General features: G+C 37.8%; 1 protein-coding gene across 2 annotated transcripts in view; it reads left to right on the forward strand.

Moving 5' to 3' along the window:
* Nucleotides 1-24,950, forward strand: part of letm1 (leucine zipper-EF-hand containing transmembrane protein 1) — a 90,957-nt gene extending 66,007 nt beyond the window's left edge. Inside the window, exons 11-14 of one of the 2 annotated variants that reach the window (XM_039751743.1) lie at nucleotides 11,987-12,121; nucleotides 12,903-13,096; nucleotides 15,112-15,268; nucleotides 23,835-24,950. In XM_039751743.1, coding sequence (XP_039607677.1) covers nucleotides 11,987-12,121; nucleotides 12,903-13,096; nucleotides 15,112-15,268; nucleotides 23,835-23,972 — 624 coding nt within the window. In that variant the 3' untranslated portion in view covers nucleotides 23,973-24,950. The remainder of the gene's footprint in view (nucleotides 1-11,986; nucleotides 12,122-12,902; nucleotides 13,097-15,111; nucleotides 15,269-23,834) is intronic. The other variant, XM_039751745.1, reaches the window with a different exon arrangement.
* Nucleotides 24,951-27,700: the final 2,750 nt, after the last annotated feature.

Here is a 27,700-nt window from a genome sequence, read left to right on the forward strand (position 1 = left end):
TAACTGTTCAATCGTCTTGGGCCTTCTTTGTCGCACCTTCCTCTTTATGATGCACCAAATGTTCTCTATAGGTGAAAGATCTGGACTGCAGACTGGCCATTTCAGTACCCGGATCCTTCTTCTATGCAGCCATGATGTTGTGATTGATGCAGAATGTGGTCTGGCATTATCTTGTTGAAAAATGCAGGGTCTTCCGTGAAAGAGATGACGTCTGGATGGGAGCATATGTTGTTCTAGAACCTGAATATATTTTTCTGCATTGATGGTGCCTTTCCAGACATGCAAGCTGCCCATGCCACACGCACTCATGCAACCCCATACCATCAGAGATGCAGGCTTCTGAACTGAGTGTTGATAACAACTTGGGTTGTCCTTGTCCTCTTTGGTCCGGATGACATGGCGCCCCAGATTTCCAAAAGAACTTGAATCGTGACTCGTCTGACCACAGAACAGTCTTCCATTTTGCCACACTCCATTTTAAATGATCCCTGGCCCAGTGACAACGCCTGAGCTTGTGGATCTTGCTTAGAAATGGCTTCTTCTTTGCACTGTAGAGTTTCAGCTGGCAACGGGATGGCACGGTGGATTGTGTTCACTGACAATGGTTTCTGGAAGTATTCCTGAGCCCATTTTGTGATTTCCTTTACAGTAGCATTCCTGTTTGTGGTGCAGTGTCGTTTAAGGGCCCGGAGATCACGGGCATCCAGTATGGTTTTACGGCCTTGACCCTTACGCACAGAGATTGTTCCAGATTCTCTGAATCTTCGGATGATGTTATGCACAGTTGATGATGATAGATGCAAAGTCTTTGCAATTTTTCGCTGGGTAACACCTTTCTGATATTGCTCCACTATCTTTCTGTGCAACATTGTGGGAATTGGTGATCCTCTACCCATCTTGGCTTCTGAGAGACACTGCCACTCTGAGAAGCTCTTTTTATACCCAATCATGTTGCCAATTGACCTAATTAGTGTTTATTGGTCTTCCAGCTCTTTGTTATGCTCAAATTTACTTTTTCCAGCCTCTTATTGCTACTTGTCCCAACTTTTTTGGGATTTGTTGACACCGTGAAATTTTGAATCAACATATTTTTCCTTTAAAATGATACATTTACTCAGATTTAAAGTTTGATCTGTCATCTACGTTCTATTACAAATAAAATATTGACATTTGCCATCTCCACATCATTGCATTCAGTTTTTATTCACAATTTGTTTAGTGTCCCAACTTTTTTGGAATCCGGTTTGTAAAGGATTAGCAATTTTGGTTGCAGAAGATAATGTAAGATAGAGTTTGTTCCATCTACAGAATAAAGTTCGTTAGTCATTTATATACATTTTATTTTAAACATTTTAAATCACGTTATTTAAATATAATTTAAAAATAACCAAACTATTACCTAACTGGTAAAAGATGTCGCCGAGTTGTCTGTTGCCCTGTTGTCCCTGAAAGGGTCAGACCACACACCAGAATAACTAAAAAGAAAAACTTATGACGTGGCCATCACGTTCATAGGTATAGGCCATAGGTATTAAAAGGTCCCAGTAGTGTTTCCTGTCATATCTCTGCTGAATAATTCATTGTATGAAAGTATTCTAAGTTAGTGTGTCAATAAGAAGATAAGCAGCATTGTTCATAATGGCAGTCAGTTTTTTTTTTTTATTCTTTCCTTCACTACTTCTTCCAGAGTGTCAATGGTGTATCACATAATTGAGCCTGACCTTTTATTAGCTTGTTGGTTTTGTGGAACTCGCTTGAAGTAATGTTACCAGCCCAGCACATAACACTGTATAAAAATAAAATTAAAATTAAAAAAAAAAAAAAAAAATTGCACTGGCCATGAGAGTTTTAGAATATGTGAAGGGACATTAAACAAATGTAGTCTCCTAAGAAAGTGTCTGCTCTGCCTCTTATTCATCTGTGTTTCTTGAGCAATCCAGCCTTTCATTGACGAGGACCCCCCAAGTACCTGTAGCAGTGCACCACCTCCACATCCATTCTCTGAACAGTGTCCAGGCATAGGAGCCCTTTGGTGTGGCAAATTGAATAAGCAGTTCCTTGGTTTTACTAATGTTTAAGTTGCAGACAAATTTTTCAGCACCAATAAACAAAAGCTCTCCACCTGACTCCTATACTCTTGTTTCATCCTCCTTATCAATACACCTCATAAGTGTAGAATCATCTGAGAATTTCTGCAGGTGACATGACCTGGTGTATATATGTATGTATTAAGGTGTCTTCTTTTATCTTCATTCTTCACAAGTCCTAATTAAGAATAACATGCACTGTATAGTAATTCAGACAAAAAGGACATTAGTAATAGAATTATGTTTCCATGTTTTAAGTACAATTCATTAATTGGCCATCTCACTTGATTGGGCCTCCATCAAATGAATGGTCTTTTGACCATGCAAGTACACCTGGGCAGGGTAGCTCTGGATTTAAAATTCTGAAGGTACTCCTTTAGGCTGTCTCTACCATTATTTCACACACCATCTAATTTTCTAATTTTAAGAAAAACAAAACTGTGATGATGCAAAAATCTAGGACTTCTGTAGTAAAGTATTTACAGCTCTCTAAAATAAAATGAAGTTGAATAATTTTGAACATCTAATGAAATCTTAGCCTTTCTCCACTACAGTTTGTTGTAGACAAACAGGGAGACCCAGAATGTGCAAACCAGCAAAAAAGAAATGAACGTCCTATAAAGCAACATCAACTGAAAGGAGAGCAGAAACCTCCAGTTCAGCTGATGAAGCATCCTGTTCAATTGCAAGAGCACCTGAAACTGCCAAGTAAGCAGCGGTTTCAAGGCCAGCTGAAACCTCCAGTTCAGAAACAGCAGTCTCAAGAACAGCTGAAATCTACATCTCTGTTACAGCTGCAATTCCAGGGACAGCTGAAACGTTCTTGTCAGCAGCAGTCACAGGAACAACTGAAACCTCAAGAGAATCACTGGCAGCAGCCGCCTCTGGGACAGCAGAAACCGCCAGGTCAGCAGCAGCAGCAGCAGGAGCCACCTCTGAAACAGCTGAAACTTCCAGGTCAGCAACAGCAGGAGCCACCTCTGAAACAGCTGAAACTTCCAGGCCAGCAACAGCAGGAGTCACCTCTGAAACAGCTAAAACTTCCAGGTCAACAGCAGCAGCCGAAGCCTCTGAGACAGCTGAAACTTCCAGGTCAACAGCAGCAGCCTCAGCCTCAGGGACAGCTGAAACCTCCAGGTCAGCAGCACTTTCAAGGACAGCTGGAGCCTTCAGGTAAACAGGAGCCACAAGGAAAATTTAATCTCGTAATGCAGCAGCAGCAGACACAAGGAGAACTGAAATTTGTAGGTCAGCAGGTGCACAAAGAGCCACAATCACTAAACCTGCAGCAGCCTCATGGACAGATGAAACCTCCAGGTCAACAGCAGCATAAGCAGCAAAGAAAACTCCAATCACGAGGTCGGTTGCACCAGCTGCAAGAGCAGCTCAGATCTTGTAGTAAACAGCCACAGCTGGCAAGTCAGCTAAAACCTTCAGGTTGCCAGCCACAGACAAAAGGACAGCTGAAACCACCAGGTGAACAGCTGCAAGAAGAATTGCTGACACCACCAGGTCAGCAACAGGAGCCACCTCCAAAAGGAAAACCTTACCCACCTAAATAACAGCATCTGCCATTAAAACACAAGAAGTATCCAGATAAGTTGCATCAGTTACTGTGAGGACAGGTGAAACCTCCAGATCACAGATGGCAGAGCATAAACATGTAGGTTAACAGGTACAGCAGAAATGGGTAGGTCATCATAAGCCTAGACCATAACAATATTAGTTAATAATAATTTTAGGCTAATAGTTAGCGCTGCAAGTACAACAGAAACCTCAAGGTCAGCAATAGATTTCACCATGAGGTGAGATTTAGAAGCTCCAAGTCGGCAATAAACTGCAAGAATAGCAGAAGTCTGCAGAGTACTGACTGCAGTAGTAATGAGTCTACCAACTCGCCTCTTTTTTTACTGTTCAGGAGTAGAAGCAGAGTACAACTGAATACTTTTTCCTTTACAAGATAAAGACTCCATTTCTCAATTCACTTTAATTTTACATTTTTAATAGTGTGTTTTACTGAAGACAGGATTAGAGCACTTAAACAGCTATAGATAAAAACATAAATATTCAGTATTTACTTGCATAACTATATTTATTTTAATTGAATATTCATAGATAAATCAATAAAGGTAAAACAGTAAACTTTAGCTAACATGTAACCAAATTAATTCTAATGGAATATCTGGCCATTTGACATTTACAAGAAAACTAAATAAAAACTTCAGGATAATAATTTTCGGGAGAAATAAAACCCTTACTGAATATGATTATTTGTAATTTGCAGAGCTAAAATCTGGCTTAGCTAGGCCAACTGACCCATTCCCTTTGTAGTATCATATAATATAATATAGTATAGCATATGCTGTCAGGTGTTGACCTCCAACGGTGTCTGTCACATTTAAGTATTTTACCTAGATCCCAATTCATAATAAAGGACACAAACAATAACAAAATTATATATTGCCATTGATTATTTAACAGACGTTTTTAATGCAAAAGAAATTCTACAGACAGATGTACAGTATGTGAATCCCTTAAGTCAACAGCTTGTGGCACCTTCATTACTAAAAAGTCACTGACGTTTATCATCTCATATTTTTGCTCTTTCCATCTGCCAGTATTCTAAGGTTTGAGGGATGTATGGCATGTACTGCCTGCTTCAGGTACTGCCACACTACCTCATTTGATTTATGTCTGGCCATTGAAATGGCAAATCTAAAACACAAATCGTCTTCCTCCTGAATGGCACATAAATGCTTTGGTTCTTTATAATGTTGGTAAATTCGCTTTTGGCCCAGCTTTAGCTTCCTGACGGATCACATGACGTTTTGTTCATGAATTACCTAGTATAGCTTGGAATTCATGTCTTTTTTTTATGATGATAAAGTCGTTCTGGTGCAGAGGAGGGAAAGCAGCACCAGACCCTCACATTCCGCCCCCCCTATTCCTCACTAATGTTTTTGTGGTAGGCAGTGTTGGGCTTTCTGTAAACATACCCGTTTTGATTGTGACCAAAAAGATCAATTATGGTCTTGTCTGTCTTGAGGTCTTCAGTTTTCTACAGGTTATATTTGTGTTGGCTTTTACCTGGGTCGAGTCCCTGTCATATGAAATGTTCTCTATTTCTAAATTATTTGCCTCACAGTGGACTTATGGAAATCAAATCTTTCTGAGATTTTTTTATAGCCTGTCCTGTGAGATTTCCTTTCCTTTTGGCTTGGTGTGTTTGCATGGCATTGGACATGATTACAGCTTTGCATGATTACATCTTGCCTGAAGAAGGGGCCTGAGTTGCCTCGAAAGCTTGCATGTTGTAATCTTTTTAGTTAGCCAATAAAAGGTGATGTGCAGGCCAGGTTTATGAAGTTCATTGGATGTTGTTGTCTCACAAATGTGCTGTCCATTATTAGACATAAAGTGTGTAGTTCTTTTTTTTTTTTTTAAATAAATTTTATTGATATTAGATAGATAGATACTATCTATCTAATATTTTAATCGTTCCATAAAAATAGATACATTTTTACAAAAAAGCAGGATTAAAAACAAATAAACCCCCACCCCTGAGAAAGAGAGCATGGCCAACAGATTAAAACTTAAAAATAGTAAAAATGAATAAATTGATGAGTTTATTAGGCGGATACAGATAAATGGAGAAGAAAAAGAAATGGGGAGAGAATCTACTTCCTCAGTGCTTTAAGAGCTTATTCTAAAATATTATTGATTAGATCCTGCCAGGTTTTGGGCAAAGTTGCACAGATCCTCTAAGTGAGAATTAGATTTTTTACAATTTCAAATAATATAAAATATCAGTTACCCACTGACTTAAAAGAGGAGAGTTAGGATTCTTCCTGTTTAACAAAATAAGTCTGCGTGCTAATAGCGTAGTGAAGGCAATCACAGTTTGTCCTTCTCCACTTTAAGCCCATCTGGAAGAACACCAAACACAGCTGTTAGTGGATTAGGAGGGATTGTGACACCAAGGCGGTCTGAAAGGCACTTAAATTTTTGTCCAGAATGTTGTTAATTTGGTGCAGGCCCAAAACATGTGACCCAGTGAGGCTGGAGCTTGATTACAGCGTTCACAGGTAGGATCTTGCCCTGGAAACATTTTGGATAATTTCAAGCGAGACAGATGTGCATGATATATAATTTTGAGTTGAATAGTTGTATGCTTTGCGCATATGGAGCTCAAATGAATTCTCTGCATTGCTACCATCCACTCATTTTCTGATATGTTGAGTAAGATATCCTTTTCCCATTGTCCTCTTGGATCTTTGAAAGGGAGGGAATGTAAAATATTTTTATATATTGCAGAAATACTGTCTGAGTCCTCGAGACTGAGCAATATTTTTTTAAGCATATAGGAAGGTGGGAGATGAGGAAAAGTGGGCAGGTTCTGTTTGTCAAAGTTTCTGATTTGAAGATAGTGAAAGGAATGTGTTGCTGGAAAATTAAATTTGGAATGTAATTGTTCATAGGATGCAAAGATGTTGTCTATATAAAGATCTCTAAGCAATTTTTTCCCCAAATGTTTTCCAGATATTAAAAACTGCATATGTTTGCGAGGGTTGAAAAAGGTGGTTCTCATGCAAAGGTGCCACAGATAAAAGATTCTCCATCTTAAAATGCTTTCTACATTGTTTCCATATTCTGAGTGAGTGAAGCATAATTGGATTATTAGTATATAGGCAATAACTTGCATTTATTGGGGCACAAAGTAGGGAATATAGAGAGTATTGCAGGATTTTATTTCTATTGAGGACCAAGCCTGTGTATGTTCATCTATTTGTGTCCAAGTTTTTATAGCTTGTATGTTTGTTGCCCAGTAATAAAACTGAAAGTTAGGTAGAGCCATGCCACCTTCTGTCTTGGGTCTTTGTAGAGTCACTCTTTGGATACGTGGATGTTTTAGGTTCCAAATAAATGAGGTTATGGTTGAATCTAATTGCTTAAAGAATGATTTATTGATGTATATTGGAATGTTTTGAAATAAAAAAAGAAGCTTAAGAAGGATATTCATCTTAACAGTGTTAATTCTTCCAGCTAGAGTGAGATGGAGGGTTGACCATGTATGCAAGTCTTGCTTAATTTTTTCCATACAGACGGCGGAATTTTGTTGATAAAGAGCTTTATGTTTACTTGTGATAATTACCCCATGGTATTTTAACTGATCTGCAATAATAAAAGGGAAGGTGTCTAGTCTAATATTGTATGCTTGAGAATTTACTGGAAAGACCACACTTTCATTCAGACCAGAGATCTTTTGAAATTCTGTAAGTTGTTAAGACTGCAGGCACAGTATTTTGTGGGTCTGGTATATACAAAACCATATCATCTGCATATAGAGAAATAGCAGTGGTGACAAGGGGTATCCTTGTCTGGTACCACATTCTAGTTTAAAGTAGTCTGAGCAAATGTTGTTAATACAACAACTGAAGCTTCTGGATTGGCATACAGTAGTTTGATCCATGCACAAATATTCGGGCCAAACCCAAATTTATTTAATGTAGTGAAAAGGTAGTTCCATTCAATCATATCAAATGCTTTTTCTGCATCCAACGATAATAATAACTCTGGGGTGTTTGACTTTGCAGGTGAATATGTTACATTAAACAGGCGTCGGAGATTGGAAGCTAAGTGTCGGCCTTTAATAAATCCAGTTTGATCTTGTGATATTACCTTCTAGCTAGGACTTTGGAGAGTATCTTAACATCATTATTCAGAAGTGAAATTGGTCTGTATGATGCACATTGTAATAAGTCCTTGTTTTGTTTAGGAAAGATGGTGATTAATGCTTAGCGAAGAGTTTGAGGTAGAATTGGATTGTCTCTAGCTTCTGTAAATGTTGCTAATAAGAGGGGAGCTAGCCGAGTGGAGAATTTCTTATAAAATTTGACAGGGAAGCCATCAGGGCCTGCTGCTTTTCCGCTCTGAAGTGACTTTATAGCATCCAGTAATTCTAATAGCACCAGAGGTTTATCCAGTTCCTCTGCAATAAAAGTATCTTATTTGTGGTATCTGTAATGTATCCAGAAATGCATTAGATTGTGCTTTGAACTCAGTAGAATATTAAAGATTTATAGTAGTCTCTAAATGTGTGCATTATATTTTTATGGTCAATGATTTTATCTCCATTCGTGTTGGTGATTGCTGGGATTGTATTGCGAACTTTCTGCTTGTGGATTTGTTGAGCTAAGAGCTTATTAGCTTTCACTCACTTGGACACCTGGCATGTTCTTGATCTATTCTAGCAATTTGGCTGATTAGCTCTGATACCTTCTTGGTTTCTAATTTATTTCTTTGGGAAAGATATGAAATAATCTGTCCTCTTAAGAAGGCCTTTAGAGTTTCCCAGAATATTCCTGCAGAGACTTCTGAGGATGTATTTGTCTCTAGTAAGAAACTGATTTGTTTTGATATAAATTCTGTACAGTTCTCATCTGCTAATAGAAGTGGGTTAAGACGCCCTCTGCGAGATGAGTATGTAGGGCTTAATGATTTCAGCTCCAAGATCAGAGGAGTATGGTCAGAAGTAACAATAGCATTGTACTTGCAAGATTTAATCGCAGGCAAGAAATTATTATCTATAAAGAAATGATCGATTCTTGAGTAGCAATGATTCACTGGTGAGTAGAAGGAATATGTTCTTGAGTTTGGGTTTAGAAATCTCCAAGGGTCTGATAAGTTGTGGTCAGTTAAAAACTGTGTAATTGTCTTTGCAGTGTTAGGTCTCCTGTCACAGGGAGATGACATCTAACTAAGAGTGGATTTAAAACACAATTAAAGTCTCCAGCCATTATAGTTCACATTGTTCATACATTTTGCATGAATTCCCTATCATCGACATTGGGTGCATAAACATTTATCAAAATCACTTTACAGTTAAATAAGTTGCCTATGACAATCACATATCACCCTTGAGAATTACGATGCTACAAATGAGACTGTTCTATGTATAAGAATTCCCACACCTCTAGTTTTCTTTGCAAAGCTGGAATGGAACATTTGGCCAGTCCAGTCTTTTTGCAGCCGGAACTGATCTTTGCTTAATAAGTGGGTCTCCTGTAAAAATACTATTTTAGCGTTTAGACCTGTTAGGTGAGAGAATATTTTCTTTCTCTTTAATTCGTGATTCAGGCCTTTAACATTCTAGCTCACAAAGTTAACTGTCCCATCATAGAGACATTGATTCTGAATTTTTGATGTCATTTTGTAGTCTTAACTGGAAGAGAGACAGCTTTAACCTTAATTTCCAATTTTCCCACTATTTATTTCCATGCAGCCTATTGTTACGTTGGAAGTTATAATTATAAAGATTAAAAGGATCGATTAGATATAGCTTGCTCTCTTTCTCTCCCCCCACCCCCCCATTTTGCCTCTCCACATGAGGCTGGACCCCACTTCACAAAGTCCCGGTCCTCTGACATACCTAGAGACAGAGCATGTCCAAAACTAAACAAGCCCCCCAGCAGCGGCATTTGAGGATTGAAAACTTGAGATATTTATTGCTGATAAAGTCTATATAACTATAAGCATAAAATATAATCATCAACAGTCTTGAAATATTAAGACAGTAAACCCAGAGATTGGTGTTTAAAGAGTAGCCCTGAATAAGCATAGTAAAGCCTAATGCAACAATGACAATAAACCAAGGGTATGATGTTAAACAGTCTCCTTTAGAATAGTTAAAAACCAAAATGAAAAAAAAAAAAAGAAAGAACTACTTTAATGTCTTCCACACATACGTGTGTAATTATAATTAAAACATGAACAAAAAGTGGCCGAGAAGAAAAAAAGGATGTATAATTATGGTACCCGTATCATTGCAAGCCATGATAGGATGCGACTCACTTTCGTATTTCAAAAAAGCGTCAGGATCAGCTTTCTTAAATCCTTTTCTGCTTCCTCCTTGGAGGAGAAGATGTGATATTTGTCTTGAATATCCTCTTTCAGTTTGGCAGGATACAAGAGGCTGTATCTAATATCGGCTTTCCGTAACCGCTGTTTAATGTTGTAAAAAGCTGCAAGTTTAGCAGCTGTTGAGGGTGAGAAATTGGGGAAGATACGAATGTGGTTATTTTCAAATATAATCTCTTGTTTGTGTCTGAGAAGTGCCGTTACATTAAGCTTAAATTATAATTGCTTGAAGCGGACAATTTAAAGACCTAGGTTTAGAGGTATTTGATCCACGTATGCGATAAGCTGTCCTCTCCAATTATTTTTATAAATAGTTCAGCTGCGAATTTCCCTGGATTTGGACTTTCATGGTTCTCAGGTAGACCTTCGATTCCAATGTTATTCCTTCTGCATCCATCTTCTAGAGCCGCAAGTCTGTCTCCGAGTTTTTTGCATTCGGAATTTGTAGCTGTAGCTCTTCCATTGGCATTAGATGCCAATTGTTCTGCTGTTTCAATTCGAGCCGTGAATGTCTGCTTAACGTCTTCCAGCTGATCGGCAAGTTCTCTCAGTTTTGACGCATTTTCCTGAATGTGTTCCTCAACATATCTTTAAAGACTGCATCAAAATGATTATATATTTTTTTTCCAAGTCTTTATATTCCTGCTGCATCTCTTGTAGCTCCAGCCGCAGCTTCTCATTTGTCTTCTCGATTGTCTTGAGCAAGCCATTTATTTCTTTCTTCATATTTTTCTGAATGTCTTTCTTGAGCTCACTTATGTACATGGCCAATGTTGCGATCATTTCCTTCAGTTCGGAGAAATTGTTTCGGCTTTTGTGCTCCGCGGGTGAAGTGGCAACCCCCGTTGCAGCCGATGATTCTGGCTCGCAAGGAGTAGACGAAAGCACGGACTGCAAGTCCATTTCTAGTTTCAAGTGATCTTCTGGAATCGGCGAGCTATCGTGACCTGCATCGCTTGCACCTTCACTTCCATTTTCGCTCTCGACTGGAGATGATGCAGCGGAATGGGGTCCTGGGAAGTCTGTGCTTTCGCCTGCCAGTTCCAGGTCAGTCTCTGAAAGGTCCGTACCTTGCACTTGGGCCTGATGTCTGTCTAGACTTGGGTGTAGTTTTAGATTTCTTTTCCGTTTCTTTCTGACCCGCTTTCTTGCTACTCATGTTTATATACTGTAGTAGAAACTCACTAGGTTAGGTAAATACAGGATATCTTGGGATAATAAGAAATAAGAGAAAAAATAAAGCTGCTGCAATGGAGCTCCGCTTCAGACGTCCATCTCCTGTAACGGACGAGACCAACTCCGTGTGTAGGTCTTTTAAATTAACTGATTTATTTGGTTGAATTTGGGCATCAAGTTTGGTGGTACAAGAAAGATATAAACACTGGCTTTATAGTGGCATATATTATTCAAGTGGCTAAAAGTTATTTTATTTAATTTCTAAATAGCATTTTCAGAACCATTTATACGTTCCTGCAGAGAAGTATAGCTAGAGATGTTCAAGAAAAGTAAATAATGACATTATCAAGTGGAAAGTACACATTTGGGCATATTAAAACATTTTTCTCAAGCATCACTGCAAACAGCACAAAAATACTTTGTGTGGAGCATTCCTTTAATAGTGCGTCATTTATTTGAAGTGCACTGTGTCCACCAGACACCACCACATGAAGTAACCTAGCTTAAAATCATGTAAATCACAGCAGGCACTGTTTTATTTGTTTATTCTTTTCCCTATTGTTCTTTAAGAAATGAAGAATAATTGTTCATTAAAATGCCTTGAAATATGTTATGTTGAGATCTGTCCCTTTGAGAGTGTGTGGTTAATTATTTGCACCTAGAGTTTTGGTGTATCGTGCTGTGTGCCCAGTGATGCACACACATTTCCATAGGACTTCATTTTTTATTCCAGTGTTTAGTACCTTATTAACTTGACATTCTTCGATTGCCAATGCCTTATTTGGGTTCAACTTCATTTTCTATAGGGAGAAGAGATTACCAAAGAGGAGATCGACATGCTTAGTGATGCCTGCACTAAATTGAAGGAGCAGAAGAAACTGCTGACTAAGGAAAAGGAGGAGCTAGAGGATCTAAAAGATGATATACAGGAGTACAATGAGGTATTGCCGGATCTTAATAAAAGGAAACTTCATCTTCATCTATTTGCTGGCTGACTGCTGGACTACTGTCTCATTCAGTTTTTGTTTCTTTTAATTAATGTTTACCACTTATTTGGTAGTTTTCTTTTTTCAGTTGTTAAAAGGTTTGCAAAAAAGTTTTTACGTTTTCTTGTCTATATCTAGTGAACATTTTTCATACAAATTTAATTGCGAAAATAAGGAAAGCATGGTTTGCATAATTATGAATTAAGGATTTCATAAAAACACTTTACTTCAAATCACAGAGGTAAAGTATGTGCAAAGTATATGTTATACTTGGCTAATTAGTGGATACTCAATGGGCTGTATTTCCACCGATTCTAGTCACCATGGGGGAAAAAAGTTTTAGTTACATCCGTTTATTGTTAAGCTTTTCTTTGAAATGCTGAAGCAAAAAGTAAACCGATTGTTGTTCTGATGAACTGTTATTTTTATGCCCCATGTCTATAATTGAATTTTCCCGTACAATGATTTAGATTAATGTGTTTAATGTTTTTTTATTTCATTTTAATTCTAAATTCTGAATGCTGGACTTTTGTTATCTTTCAAGTATTTTTATTATTATTTTTTTTTTTTAAAAGTTGTTTTTATATGTGACTTTACCTACCTATGCGCTCAGATATCTTAAGTTGCAAGAAACCTTTGCAGATTAGTATAAATAAAAATATTCTGAAACTGTGGAAAATACAGAATGGACACCTTCTATAATTTTCTAATTCTTAATTTTAAATCTTCTGTTCAGGACCTAGAGGAGATAAAGAAAGAGCTATTAAAGAGTGGACAAGAAGAGGTTGTCCAAGAATCCAAAGCCAGCAAGAGACTTTCTAAAAGAGTAAACCGAATGATTGGCCGTATTGACAAGATAATTTCAGAGCTAGAAACTGACCAGAAGGTTCTGGATGGGCAATTAGACAGTGGAGCAACACCTCCAATTGGGTAGGTGATTTTATAACAACACAATGCTTCAAATAAATTAAATGGTTATTTGTGTTTCTTTTAAGATGTGACAAAATATTTTACAGTTCATTATATAGTTCTTTTATTGTCACCAAAATTGTATTAAGGTTTTAAATTCAAGACTTTAGTAAAATGAATTACAAATGAAAAAACACCAGAGGTAACAACATCTGTGTGGGAAACATTGTTTGTGAAATTGCTTATGAGAGCATGTCAGAGCTGTTCTCTAAGGCTCTTATATTATTATATTTGTTCTCACTTAGCTTCAGCCAATGCAACGTTTTTGATGAGAAGAAACAGCAGAGGCTGAACTCATCCAGCACTCAATAACAGACGGGTATTTTAATTGCACCCGTAATCATTTGGGAAGTATGCGCATTGGTGCATCCCCACACACAATAAGCCACCTGGTTTGGGAACCGAATGCAGCAGGTGACATCTCAGTACCACAGTTGAAACAGTATGAGTATTTTTATGGTGGCTTTTATACCTATTGCTACTTACATTTGTTTTTAATATTTCTTCCTTGACTTTAAAAGAGAGAACTAAACCAAATCACCTATGTTTCTTTTGTAAAGTCAAATGGGGTAAGCATACGAAGTTCTTAATATTCCACTCCAGATTTTTATATTGAAGAAAGGGTTTTAAATTTGTAACTTATCTAATGGTTTCAACAGTTCAGAAATATTTTTTACCTATTTATATTTTTCAGTAAGAAATTAAGTTTTCAGTACACTCTTTAGTCTGTTTACTTGTATAATACAGAGGCAGTGTACATACTGTATTTGTATCTAGGTAAAGCACATTCTGCCTCTGTATTTAAAGCACATTTATTTTCAAAGAGTAAATAGGACTTAACTAAAGCAGTTTAATTTTTATTTTTTAATTTAAGTAGGACAATGATCCCCATCATTGCATTTATCTGTTGTGAGTGTAAGTCAGTGTTCAGAACACAGAGAAAACAAAGGTATTCACTAAACCCTGGAGGAGTTTTAATGCTTTTTTATAAGTGGAAAACCTCCATTTCAATTAAACACTGTAGAGATTTTTTTTATGTACCAACATTGCATCAATTCTTACTGTATGCATAGGGATTTTTTATGTACCAACATTGCATCAATTCTTACTGTATGCATTATACAAGTATTATTAAGTGTTGTGCCTCTTTAATATCTTGTTTGATAGCAACAGTAAAATGGTGGTAGCAGCAGTCTGAATTTTTTCCTACATTTACCATAAAATCATTTCTAGACATCATATTTAATTGCAAGAGAATAAAAATGCAAGAAAAACTGAAAAAAAGTTAAATGAAAATAAAATTGTACCTAAAAATTCTGTCCACTGTTGTTTATTTCCTTCCATATTTCTGATTACAAATTGAGGAGGGTAGCACAGTAAATTATTAGTTTCCACAGCTCCAGAATCCTGGCTTTGAAGTCCCACTTACTTGAGTTTTCACTTTCTCCCTAGTTCCTAGTTTTTTTTTTTTAGGCATTCTTTCTGCTTTATTCCAAAGATATGCTAAATTTAATTGACTATTCTAAACTGGCCTCAGGTTAATGTGGTTGTGTAGATGCATGGGCCCTGTGATAGAAATTGACCCCTCTCTGTGTTAATTTTTGTGTTATACTTAAACTTGTTGGGATAGGCTCCAGGCCTTCAGAACCTCAAAGTTAAATTTAGCCAGCTTGAGGAGTCTGTACTACTGTGTTATTTTTGCATGATTATTATGATGACAGTGGATGACTAGCCTCCCTGCTTTGTAGGAAATTGTAATACATTATTACTGACAAGTTTTTGTGTCCATATATTTCTTGCATTTTGTCAAAAATATAAAACACAATTAATAAATTTAACAGGCTTGATTCATTCCAAGTCCTTCCAGGTACAATTTATTTTCAGATTTTCCTAACACAAAATGGGTTTTCCCTTTGGCAAGCTGCTGACCACCATTGTACTTCCTGTCCTACATATTAACCGTTTCCTGTATACAGCATTTATTTCACATTTAGGGAGAATGTCATCAGTATTAATGAGCTAATCGGCGTTATGCGTCAGATACAGAACATTCCTGAGCACAAGCTGCAACTTATTGCTAAAGCTTTGGATGAAAATAAAGATGGCAAAATTGACATTGATGATGTTATCAAGGTAAGTCCTGCTTTGAGTATTGGGATTAGCACTTTTTGCTTCCTCTCTGCATACACTTACATTTTTGTACAGTTAAACAGCAACATAGCTGTCCACATCAAGCAGAAATCAATATCCAGAATGACAAAGAGAAAGCAGGATTTTAAAAGATTTTGCAAATCTCTCTATTATATAAAAAAAATACCACGAGTTGAGACTTTGGCCATGAGATTATTTTCAAGTCATGCCCTCATCACAACCATTTTCAGCCACGCACATGGTAATCTCACCTCTCATTTGTGTGAAAGCTTTTGACAGACACAGTTTATGCTCTCTCAGCTCTTGTAAATTTTAACGTTTTCCTCACTTTAAGTTCTCAATTAAAGAATTCATATTATGTCCAAATCTTATTGAAGAATTTCATCACAAAGGTTTATCAACAGAAAAAAATGAGTACACAGGCAATCCTAGCACCAAGAAACGAAGAAGTCAAATGAATTAACTCCAAAAATGTCAATAAGTTACATGGAAAATTGGTTAAATGTGTATCAATAGACTTTGTTGAAACAGTTGGTGGTGATTGTGCGAAAGATGAAAACATCAACTTGCAATCCATCCATCCATCCATTTTCTAACCCGCTGAATCCGAATACAGGGTCACGGGGGTCTGCTGGAGCCAATCCCAGCCAACACAGGGCACAAGGCAGGAACCAATCCTGGGCAGGGTGCCAACCCACCGCAGGACACACACAAACACACCCACACACCAAGGCCAATTTAGAATCGCCAATCCACCTAACCTGCATGTCTTTGGATTGTGGGAGGAAACCGGAGCGCCCGGAGGAAACCCACGCCGACACGGGAGAACATGCAAACTCCACGCAGGGAGGACCCGGGAAGTGAACCCGGGTCTCCTAACTGCGAGGCAGCAGCGCTACCACTGCGCCACCGTGCCGCCCCTCAACTTGCAATATCCCAAAAAATAAATACAACCGTTAACACCGTCTGGTCTTCCACCGCACAAATTACTGTAGAAAGAAGGATGTATCCAAGAAAAGTAATGTCCTACATCTTCCGTGGATAACATTACACCACAAAGGAGATCTTGATACGCCATTCGTATTAAAATGTTAGCGGTTTCCCATTAGATTAGCTTTTGCAAAGGCCATTAACAAATCTCAGAGCCAAACATCTGAAAAAGTTGTTTTATTTAATATAGAAAAAGAAATGAAATTCGATGCACAGCCATTTTAAGATCTCTCCAGAGATGTTCAATCGGATTCAAGTCTGGTCTCTGGCTGGGCCACTCAAGGATATTCACAGAGTTGTCCTGAAGCCACTCCTTTGATATCTTGGCTGTGTGCTTAGGGTTTTTGTCCTGCTGAAAGATGAACCGTCAAGAGCGCACTTGAGCAGGTTTTCATTCAGGATGTCTCTGTACATTGCTGCAGTCATCTTTCCCTTTATCCTGACTAGTCTCCCAGTTCCTGCCGCTGAAAAACATCCCCACAGCATGACGCTGCCACCACCATGCTTCACTGTAGGGATGGTATTGGCCTGGTGATGAGCGGTGCCTGGTTTCCTCCGAACATAATGCCTGGCATTCACACCAAAGAGTTCAATCTTTGTCTCATCAAACCAGAGAATTTTGTTTCTCATGGTCTGAGAGTCCTTCAGGTGCCTTTTGGCAAACTCCAGGCGGGCTACCATGTGCCTTTTACTAAGGAGTGGCTTCCGTCTGGCCACTCTACCATACAGGCCTGATTGGTGGATTGCTGCAGAGATGGTTGTCCTTCTGGAAGGTTCTTCTCTCTCCACAGAGGACCTCTGGAGCTCTGACAGAGTGACCATCGGGTTCTTTGTCACCTCCCTGACTAAGGCCCTTCTCCCTGATCACTCAGTTTAGATGGCCGGCCAGCTCTAGGAAGAGTTGTGGTGGTTTCGAACTGCTTCCACTTACGGATGATGGAGGCCACTGTGCTCATTGGGACCTTCAAAGCAGCAGACATTTTTCTGTAACCTTCCCCAGATTTGTGCCTCGAGACAATCCTGTCTCGGAGGTCTAAAGACAATTGCTTTGACTTCATGCTTGGTTTGTGCTCTTACATGAACTGTCAACTGTGGGACCTTATATAGACAGGTGTGTGCCTTTCCAAATCATGTCCAATCAACTGAATTTACCACAGGTGGACTCCAATTAAGCTGCAGAAACATCTCAAGGATGATGCACCTGAGCTCAATTTTGAGCTTCATGGCAAAGGCTGTGAATACTTATGTACATGTGCTTTCTCAATTTTTTTATTTTTAATAAATTGGCAAAAATCTCAAGTAAACGTTTTTCATGTTGTCATTATGGGGTGTTGTGTGCAGAATTCTGAGGAAAAAAATGAATTTAATCCATTTTGGAATAAGGCTGTAACATAACAAAATGTGGAAAAAGTGATGCGCTGTGAATACTTTCCGGATGCAATGTATTTATATATGTGTGTGTATATATATGTGTGTGTGTGTGTGTGTGTGTGTGTGTGTGTGTGTGTGTGTGTGTATATATATATATATATACACACAGTGAACCTTCGTTTATTATGGTTAATCTGTTCCAGACTCTACCGTGATAAATGAATTTTCGCAAAGTAGGATTCTTTATTTATAAATCAAATATTTACGCAGTTAGAGTATAGAAAACCTGTTTACGACCTTCTATATACGTTTTTTAACATTATTAAAGCCCTCTAGACATGAAATAACACCCTTTAGTCACTGTTACACTCGTATTACCCAATATATTAGAGAAAATAAGACATATTAGACGTTACAAATATCATATTACTAGGCGCACTCGCCTTTTAAAGCGACCGACTTTTATCCTCAATTTTTGTGCGCTCCATGTGTACATCAGGCATGTAAGTGTAGGGAATGAGAACATCAAAGTGCCCATTCATAACATCTCCCGAAAACCAGTTTTTTTTTTTTTTTTTTATCCCCTCAAGTGCCTGTCCAAAGTCGTACAATGTCGGCCCGAATATGTACCGCTAAAGACGGAGTTTCATGCACTAAATAAGCTATAGATTAGAACAAGCAAGCACCATCTCCCCTGATATTTACTACGCGGTGAGGCATTTGTACTCCATCAACATTAATTATTTCCAGAGACATAATTTTGTCTATTTTTCCAGCGCATCGCGCACAAAAGCAAGGGAACGATGAGATTACCAGAACTCTGCTCACATCGTCGCCTGCACCTCAAGCCGCAAGTAGTAAGTCTGTAATAAGCGGAATACCGCTACGCTTTGGACTCACGGGATGGAAGGACAATCCCGAATGCTTTTATATAGTAGATTATTGTACTGTACATTTAATTGCACACAACCACTAACCTATGAAGGCACGACCTCAGTAGCAGAGTCTTCAGAGTTGGTGCAGTACCTTCAGCAAGTGCGTTGTCTTCAGTGAAGAAGTACTAGGAGTAGGCAGTGGGTGTCTGGGTGCGCGGCTGAAGAACATCTTGATAGGCAGTTGCTTTTCATATGCGTGAGGAGGCTTTTGTTGGGTATTGCCATCTTGAATCATATCCAAGAGTTTCACCTTCTCCTGGATAGTAAGCATCTTCCTCCGGCGCTTAGTTTTATTGTCAGAAGGCTTAGAAAAAGCAGCACATTTAGGAGCCATCGTAGGGCTTAGATAAAAGTCCTCAGAAGGCGCTTGCGTAGTGATGTAAGCGTGTATGAGAAAAAAATCGCGATAGAGTGAAGCCGCGAAAGTCAAAGCGTGATATAGCGAGGGATCACTGTGTGTGTGTGTCTATATTATATATATATATATAATATATATATATATATATATATATAATATACACACACACACAATGGCACCTCCAGACCCTTTTTCTTGTGGAAAAAATTCATTTGGTATAAGTCAAAGGAAAATGATTAATACATTCCCATGAAAAAAAAAATCCTATTCTAATTGGCATATTATACATTGATGGGGTTGTATAAAATAATTTAAACACTGCTTAATACTAAAATACATAAATACAAAAGCAATTAGATGAAAGAAATGAAAATTTAACTTCACTTTTCTTTTTAATAATGTCTTTTTTTTTCACAATCGTAGATACCGTCGTTCTGGGCATACGGTGTGCAGAAGCCATGTCCCAGATACGCAATCCACCTTCATACTTTTCAACAATGAATTCAAATTTACGCGAAAAAACACAAAATCACGTGAAACTTCACAGTGAGTTATAGCGCGGGTTGTTCACTGAATGCTAGCAACTGCCGTACTGATGCTTGTGGGCAGTCGTGGCTTTGTCTCGAGAGAGGTAAACAAAGGTAGTGTAGTGTTCTCACCACACAGCAGTATACAGCTTATAAAGCAGTTTGGTGTCTTTGCAGTGTTGTGGAAAAGTTTTTTTAGTTTTAGGAGATCAAACACTAGGAAAGTGGGTTCAAACCGCCTTCTGATACTGTACAGTCATATGAAAAAGTTTGGGAACCCCTCTTAATTCTTTGGATTTTTGTTCATCATTGGCTGAGCTTTCAAAGTAGCAACATCCTTTTAATATATGACATGCCATATGTAAATAGTAGTATTTCAGCAGTGACATTAAGTTTATTGGATTAACAGAAAATATGCAATATGCATCATAACAAAATTAGACAGGTGCATAAATTTGGGCACCCCAACAGAGATATTACATCAATATTTAGTTGAGCCTTCTTTTGCAAATATAACGACCTCTAGACACCTCCTATAGCCTTTGAGTGTCTGGATTCTGGATGGAGGTATTTTTGACCATTCTTCCATACAAAATCTCTCCAGTTCAGTTAAATGTGATGGCTACCGAGCATGGACAGCCTGCTTCAAATTATCCCATAGATTTTTGATGATATTCAAGTCAGGGGACTGTGACGGCCATTCCAGAACATTGTACTTCTCCCTCTGCATGAATGCTTTTGTAGATTTCGAACTGTGTTTTGGGTCATTGTCTTGTTGGAATATCCAACCCTTGCGTAACTTCAACTTTATGACTGATGCTTAAACATTATCCTGAAGAATTTGTTTATATTGGGTTGAATTCATCCGACCCTCGACTTTAACAAGGGCCCCCAGTCCCAGAACTAGCCACACAGCCCCACAGCATGATGGAACCTCCACCAAATTTGACAGTAGGTAGCAGGTGTTTTTCTTGGAATGTACTGTTCTTCTTCCACCATGCAAAGCGCTTTTTGTTATGACCAAATAACTCAATTTTTGTCTCATAAGTCCAAAGCACTTTGTTCCAAAACGAATCTGGTTTTCCTAAATGAGCATTTGCATACAACAAGTGACTCTGTGGCGTGAGTGCAGAAATGGCTTCTTTCTCATCACCCTGCCATACAGGTGTTCTTTATGCAAAATGCGCTGAATTGTAGAACGATGTACAAATACACCATCTGCAGCAAGATGTTCTTGCAGGTCTTTGAAGGTGATCTGTGGGTTGTCTGTAACCATTCTCACAATCCTGCATATATGCCGCTCCTGTATTTTTCTTGGCCTGCCAGACCTGGGTTTAACAGCAACTGTGCCTGTGGCCTTCCCTTTCCTGATTACATTCCTTACAGTTGAAACTGACAGTTTAATAAACCTTTGAGATAGCTTTATGTAGCCTTCCCCTAAACCATGATACTGAACAATCTTTGTTTTCAGATCTTTTGAGAGTTGCTTTGAGGATCCCATGCTGTCACTCATCAGAGGAGAGTCAGAGGGAAACACAACTTGCAATTGGCCATCTTAAATACCTTTTTTTTTTTTTTTCTTCATGATTGGACACACCTGTCTATGAAGTTCAAGGCTTAACGAGCTAATCCAACCAATTTGGTGTTTCAGGTAATCAGTATTGAGCAGTTACATGCATTCAAATCAACAAAATTACAAGGGTACCCAGATTTATGCACAGCCAATTTTTCACATTGGATTTAATTTCGTACAACTACATACTGCTTCACTAAAAATCTTTGTTCGGAAAACACCCCACTACTCAGATGTTCCTAGGAAATGAAAGACATACCACTGTTACCTTTTTTTGTTGAAAGTAGAGTAAATTATTATGCAGGCTGACAGGGGTTCCCCAAACGTTTTCATATGACTGTATGTCACTGAGCAGGTCACTTAAACTGCCTGGGCTCCAATTGGAAACAACAGAAGAAGGGTAACTAATTGTATGCTGCCTTGGATAAAGGCAATATATAATGCAAAACAAATTACAATTACCATTATTACTGGCCATTTGCAGATGACATTGTCTAGTGATAAGCAAGCCCCACATAAATGTGCTTCTTTGTCAGTTTGGCAAAATCACAGAAATATTTGAGAACTTCTCGAAATGCATTGAAGTCAATAAGGAAGGATGATTTTTTTTATTGGATTATAATTGAGCAATTGTCTTTTAAGTTTCTCTGAGGGCTAGTGAAAAGTTATGCTACAGCTATGCTGTAATGATTATGGTTGCCAAATAAGTGGTCTGAACTGTAATGCAACAGTGCTAACCACTGTACCACTCTGCCTCAAATAACAAAAGACACAGATAGAAGGGATGCCACAAACAAAATAAGACAAATGGCCTCAAACTAAAAATGTAAATAAAATATAGATTATTGTGCTGAGTTTAACGTTTTGGGCACATATCAGCCACGTCAGCAGTGACAAAAGTTCTGCGTGTGCCTGCTGCAGCTCAGTGATGTCACGCTGGCCTCACAAAGCATCATGGAGTGCTTGGAAAATGGTTGCCTAAACCAGGCACATGGCAAGGCTCCAAGAAAATATTCATCAAACAAGGTCACTGGTGAATACAGCATATTTCGCTGCAAAAAAGCCATGGCAAATTTTGCTGATCAACACTAATGTAGACCAACTGACATACATTTAAAAAATATGCTTAATTATTTACAGATTGCTAGGTGCAGTCACCATCCAAAGCACTGCTGGCAAGATCATTTTCAGTGACACAGTCTTCACAATGTTAACTGTGCTGTCCATCGTTATACAGACCTGGCAGTCCTCTCTAATTCCTCCGGATGACTGGACACCCTTGAACACCATTGAGATGGTTTATGCTGTGTGATCATCTAGAAAATACGCATTCCAATCAGTGTCAATGTAATGTATATTAAAAGTTATTTATGCCTCAGACCATAAATCTCTGGCAGTGGCAAAGTATCTTGCATCTTTCAACACAGTCTCCAACTTTTCCCAATACTCATTATAAAGCTGCGCCATTGTAGTGTGAGGAAAACGTTTTTGGACAGGAAGTTTATACCTTAAGTCGAAGACTTTCAAGTTACCTGAAGCCTTTTTTTCGATAACACTCCTTCGGCGTCTTCCTGAACACTTGGAGCTCAGCTCTCCATCTTCTAATACACTCCACATACTGTTTCCTGAATCCATAAGAGGGACACTTCCATCATACCCCGCTGCTCCATAACCATTCAGCAGGAGACAATCAACACCTATTGCATTGATGGCTAGCTCTTCCGCGGAACTACCAACTAACTGCGTTGCCTCTTCTTCATCATGCTGCCTTGAAGAACCCGATGCTTCCATCTCATCATTCTCTTCTCATCTCTTTTTTTTTTTTTGTGGGCACGATATGTGGGTCTTGATTGCGACCCACGGAACATGAAGTAGGCAATTGGAACCAAATGCACACTTGTGCAAACAAGCTTACCCCCAATCACTCCATTAAACAACCTGAGAGTGCATGCACACCCACGCAACCTGAGTCACACTGGTTTTATTTACTAGCTGAAATACCCAGTTTTGCCCGGGACCATTGTTTGAGGAAAATATAATTAAAAAAAACAACTTTAAAAATAAAAGTAAATTAACAAACATTGAAGACTGACTAATGTGCTTGTCTTGCAGTCTTGTATGTATGTTATCATCCAGTTGATGCTCGGAACCGGCCAACTCAATTTAATTTCAAAAGCAACAGGGACGTGGTTGTGCTCAAACCTAAAGAATGCTGGCAGTCACCTCCAGTTCACCCTCTGGTGGTAGTTCTGAATGTCTACTGGATGATAATGTGCATACAAGACCGCAAGATCACCCCCACCGTACCCAGAAGGGTGTGGGTTAGGGCTGATTTCATCCTACAATATTTTTTGTTGACCAATGAGGAACATATATACCAAGTTTCATGAAAATCGCTGCAACCATTCGGATGTGATGATGAAACATACATACATACATACATACATACACACATTGACTTTTATATATAGAGATTTAAAAATGCGTATCATCACAGACCCCGCTATACCACAGTATGTGATCATATGATTGTAAGTAGAGCATTGAGAAAATGCAAGATTTTTAAATAGCAAATATAGTTTTATTCTAAAGAAGTTTAAAAGAAAAAAAAAACTGCCCATTGAAGTCATGTTGTTTGTACATTAGATTGATTTTAATTTTGCCCGGATGTCATTGTATTAGTGACTGTGAACAAACCACATTTGAATTCCACTTGTTTTCTGTTTCATTTTATTTGTTGTCTATTGTTTTAATTTTGCTTATGGTAAGCCTGATTGTGTTTGCTTTTGTGTAGGTCGTTGAATTAATTGACAAGGAGGATATTGATATCTCAGCTGGCCAAGTTGCAGAGATCATGGCAATGCTTCAAAAGGAAGAGAAACTGGTAGAAAAAGAGAAGGCCAAGGAAAAAGCAGCAGAAGTTCAGAACTGAGCCCATTTTCACCCTTCAGTGGTTTGATGTTCACCTTCTATGTAAAAACACCAGTAACCTCAGATTTATAGAATGGTGGAGCTGCAAAGAATATTTTTCTCTATTTTTTTCTTGAGTTTGTTGAACAATAAGGGGCAGAATCCTCAAAATCATTGGTGCAATGTGATATTTGTTGCACAGTTGAATATACACCATGGTAGCTTTGCTTTTTGTGGTGGGGTACTTTTTTAGATGTAAGACAAAGGCTGCTTCATCATAAAGTTGAAAAAAGTTTTTCATTGCACACTAAATCATTCATGATTCCTTAAGCATATAAACTATAAGTTTGTAATTTTTTAATGACTGAGTCTATGTACTCCCTTAAATTATTGTATTTAACATGCTTTACTGATAAAGGTGATCATAAATATGGTAATATTTTGTATACGAGTAGGTTAACTCAAAGAAGAAATGATGATTTTTAAAAGTACAGTAATTAATAATAAATGGGAACAACCAGAATAAGCTGCTGCACTGTTTTGAGGAGGTTTTGTATGAAAGCCTTTTTTCGTATTTAAAATAGGAAGTTTTTTTTTTTTTTTAAACTAATATTTTGAGCACTGAAAGTACCAAAGGCAGGAAAACTGTTGTTAATTTTTATTTTATATTATGATTTTTGGCTTTTAGACAGCTTTGTAATTTATCACATTTAATACTACTATCCTTAGGCCTGTGTACATGTCAGTTAGGATTAATAAATGTATTTCAGCTTTCATAATTTATTTTGACTTAAATGTTTGACATGCATTTGTTAGCATAAAATATGTTGGTTTTAATCATATTTGAAAAAGGAGTCAAAAAATACGGTTTGTGAAATTATTTGTAAAGAGTGATATTGAGCTACTGTACCACTGCAGTCTTTTGGCTGTCTTTTACTATACAAATCATTGCCATATTAAATCCTTCTACTCCCATGTTCAAATAGCACATATACAATGAGATTGTTGTGCGGATCCATGGGCAGCCTGCCTAAAGTTTATTGTGTATACAGAAAATAATACATTTCAGCAATTTACAACGGATTCACACCACAGTCTGATGACTAGGTTGACTGATCAGTCCTTCCAGCTTTGGCCCATTGGAAAAGAATGTGTCAGCATTCAGTGTTCCATTTTTAAGTAGCTTAGCTTTACTCATATATTTTATGTTTTTGTGTTTTTATTCAGTAGGTTAACCAAATCCATGCTGAACTTGGGCTTGTTAATTGGGCAGGTCAGGTTGGGGAGCATGCACTGGTACAGCTTGTTGCCGCACCCACCACATGATAAAACAATTCGGTTGGCAACCCCCCAGATAGACACGTGATCCAGTCCCACTCTCTGGAAATTCCCATCTCTCTGCCACAGCCAGGTGTTATGTGACGTGAGTGTTCCCTTGGCCTGGCCCCAGCCATTCTGGTCATCAACATTGAGGATCCTGCGAGCCAGATCACCCTCGGGGAATTGCACCACGTTGCAGTAGTGCCATTACTGACACTGCCTACACTGGCAATCCCGTAAATGCCAAAAAGGACTCTACTCTGTTAGGCCCTTGATCAAGGCCCTTAACCTGCAATTGCTGAGCGCTTGACTAGTGAGAAAAGCGCTATGTAAATGCAAATAATAATAATAATTATTATTACAATGCAGGTAATGTGCCTCATTCAGGACTCAATGAGCATCCACTCATTCGACACAAAGTCAAACCAGTGGTACCCAAGGATTCTCTGAAGAGACACAGTACTGAAGGAGTCCAGTCTTCGACTTGGGTCCCTGGATAGCATCCATGTCTCGCAACCACATAACAAGACAGGAAGCACCAGGACTCTAAAGACTTGGACTTTTGTCCTTTTGCATAAATATTGGGAGCGCCACAACACCCCTTTCCAGCAACCTCATGACCTACCATGCTATCTTAATCTGTCTACTGACTACATTCTTAATAAATTAAACAAATTGCTCATTTGGTAGCATCTAAGGACAGTATAAAACTACCATTAAATAATTATCTTTGGGCAGCTTATCACCCAGTGTTGCCGAAGCACATTTTTTGAATCATATTTGATTTATCTTATTTCATATTGAAAGGGATCCCTGTGATCCCATAAGGATATTTCTTTATTTGAAAGACCTGAATTGTTTTAGTAGTAATAAGTAAGATGTGAGAGGTTAGTGAATCTAGATAAATGTAACTATAAAAACACGTGTTTCATAGTAAAACAAACATTTATAAACCAATTATCCATCTATTTTCTAATCTCCTTATTCTGTTACAGGATTGGCAGTGTCATGAACAAGGCAAAATCAACCCGGGAAGGGACATCAGCTTATTACATCTAGTCTCGGGGACTGTGAAATACAGTAAAAGACAAAAGTAATGTTAGGCAGCCTATTTCTGTGCTTCTCCAATTAGAATGTCTCTTCACAAATTCATTATACATATTGTGTGTAGTATATACAAATATTTACTTAAAGAGAATATAGAAAATCATGGACTGTGTTTGCAAAAAGACACAGTAGTTTTGAATAATGTGCTTAAAATCATTTACTACCTACAGTGAAATAGATAAAGTATGTAAAATCCATCTAATATTAAAATAATTTAACTCTGCATTAATTTAATTCCACTCAAAGAATTGTCCCAGTTTTTAATATTCAATTTCTCTACTTCGAGGTATATTTTGGGACTCTTTTATTAGAACCTCCTGTATTTATTTGTGTTTTGCACATTTCCTTTAGCCGTCCACATTTTTTTTAATGATTTCATTAGATGTGATTCAAGAAATTGAGCACTGTAGTAATTTCTTCATAATTTATAAGGTAGACACTAGCCATTCGCTCATTACTCCACCAATTTTCAGAATCTGCTGTTTCCATTTCAGTTTTGCTTCCAGCAGGATGGCCATGAAGCAGAAATCGGTATGAATGGGATAACTCCATTACACAGACCAGCATTTATTCTTTACAGGTTAATCCAAAGTTTGCCAGTTAAAATAGTGCATGTCTTTGGGATGTGGCAGGCCCGTGTAAAAATCCACCCAGACATGGTAGAGTTTTTGAACTTCACACGGGGAATTACTGAGCCACCTAATTTGATTCTTAGGAGGAAAAGGACCACATTTCTGAGAAAAGAAAAAAAATAAGATTTCGAATCACAAAACAAAATTGTACAAATTAGCTAGTCATTAGCTTAGATTGGATGATGTAACAGATTCTTGTTTTAGGAAGTTTTCTACAAGAAAAAAAAATAAACTGAATTTTTTTTATTATACAGTTCTATAACGGACTGTTTGCTGCTCTGTTTAGTATGAAGTTTTACCCTTGCTCAAAATTAAAGTTTAAATATTAAACGTAATCTGTTGTAACAACTCAAAAAATAAAAATGTTGAAATGGTAAATCTTCTGTTTTTCTCAATCATTTTTTGATATGATTAAGTGTGGTCTATTGGAGTAAGATGATGATTTGGAGGCTGGGAAACTGTTAGTTCATTACCAATATTTAACTGACTGTGTAACTCTGAATTGAATAATTTGTGATGTGTGTGTGTGTGTGTGTGTATGTGTATATATATGTATATATATATATATATATATAGTTGAATAAAACCATTAGCTAAAAAAAAGTAAGTACAGTATATTGACAATGATCACTGTTTATTAAAATTATACTCTAGACGGCAATATGAGAGTACAGAGGTACAGTAAACTGGA

This window comes from Polypterus senegalus, chromosome 4 (assembly GCF_016835505.1).
Source record: "Polypterus senegalus isolate Bchr_013 chromosome 4, ASM1683550v1, whole genome shotgun sequence".
NCBI lineage: Eukaryota > Metazoa > Chordata > Cladistia > Polypteriformes > Polypteridae > Polypterus > Polypterus senegalus.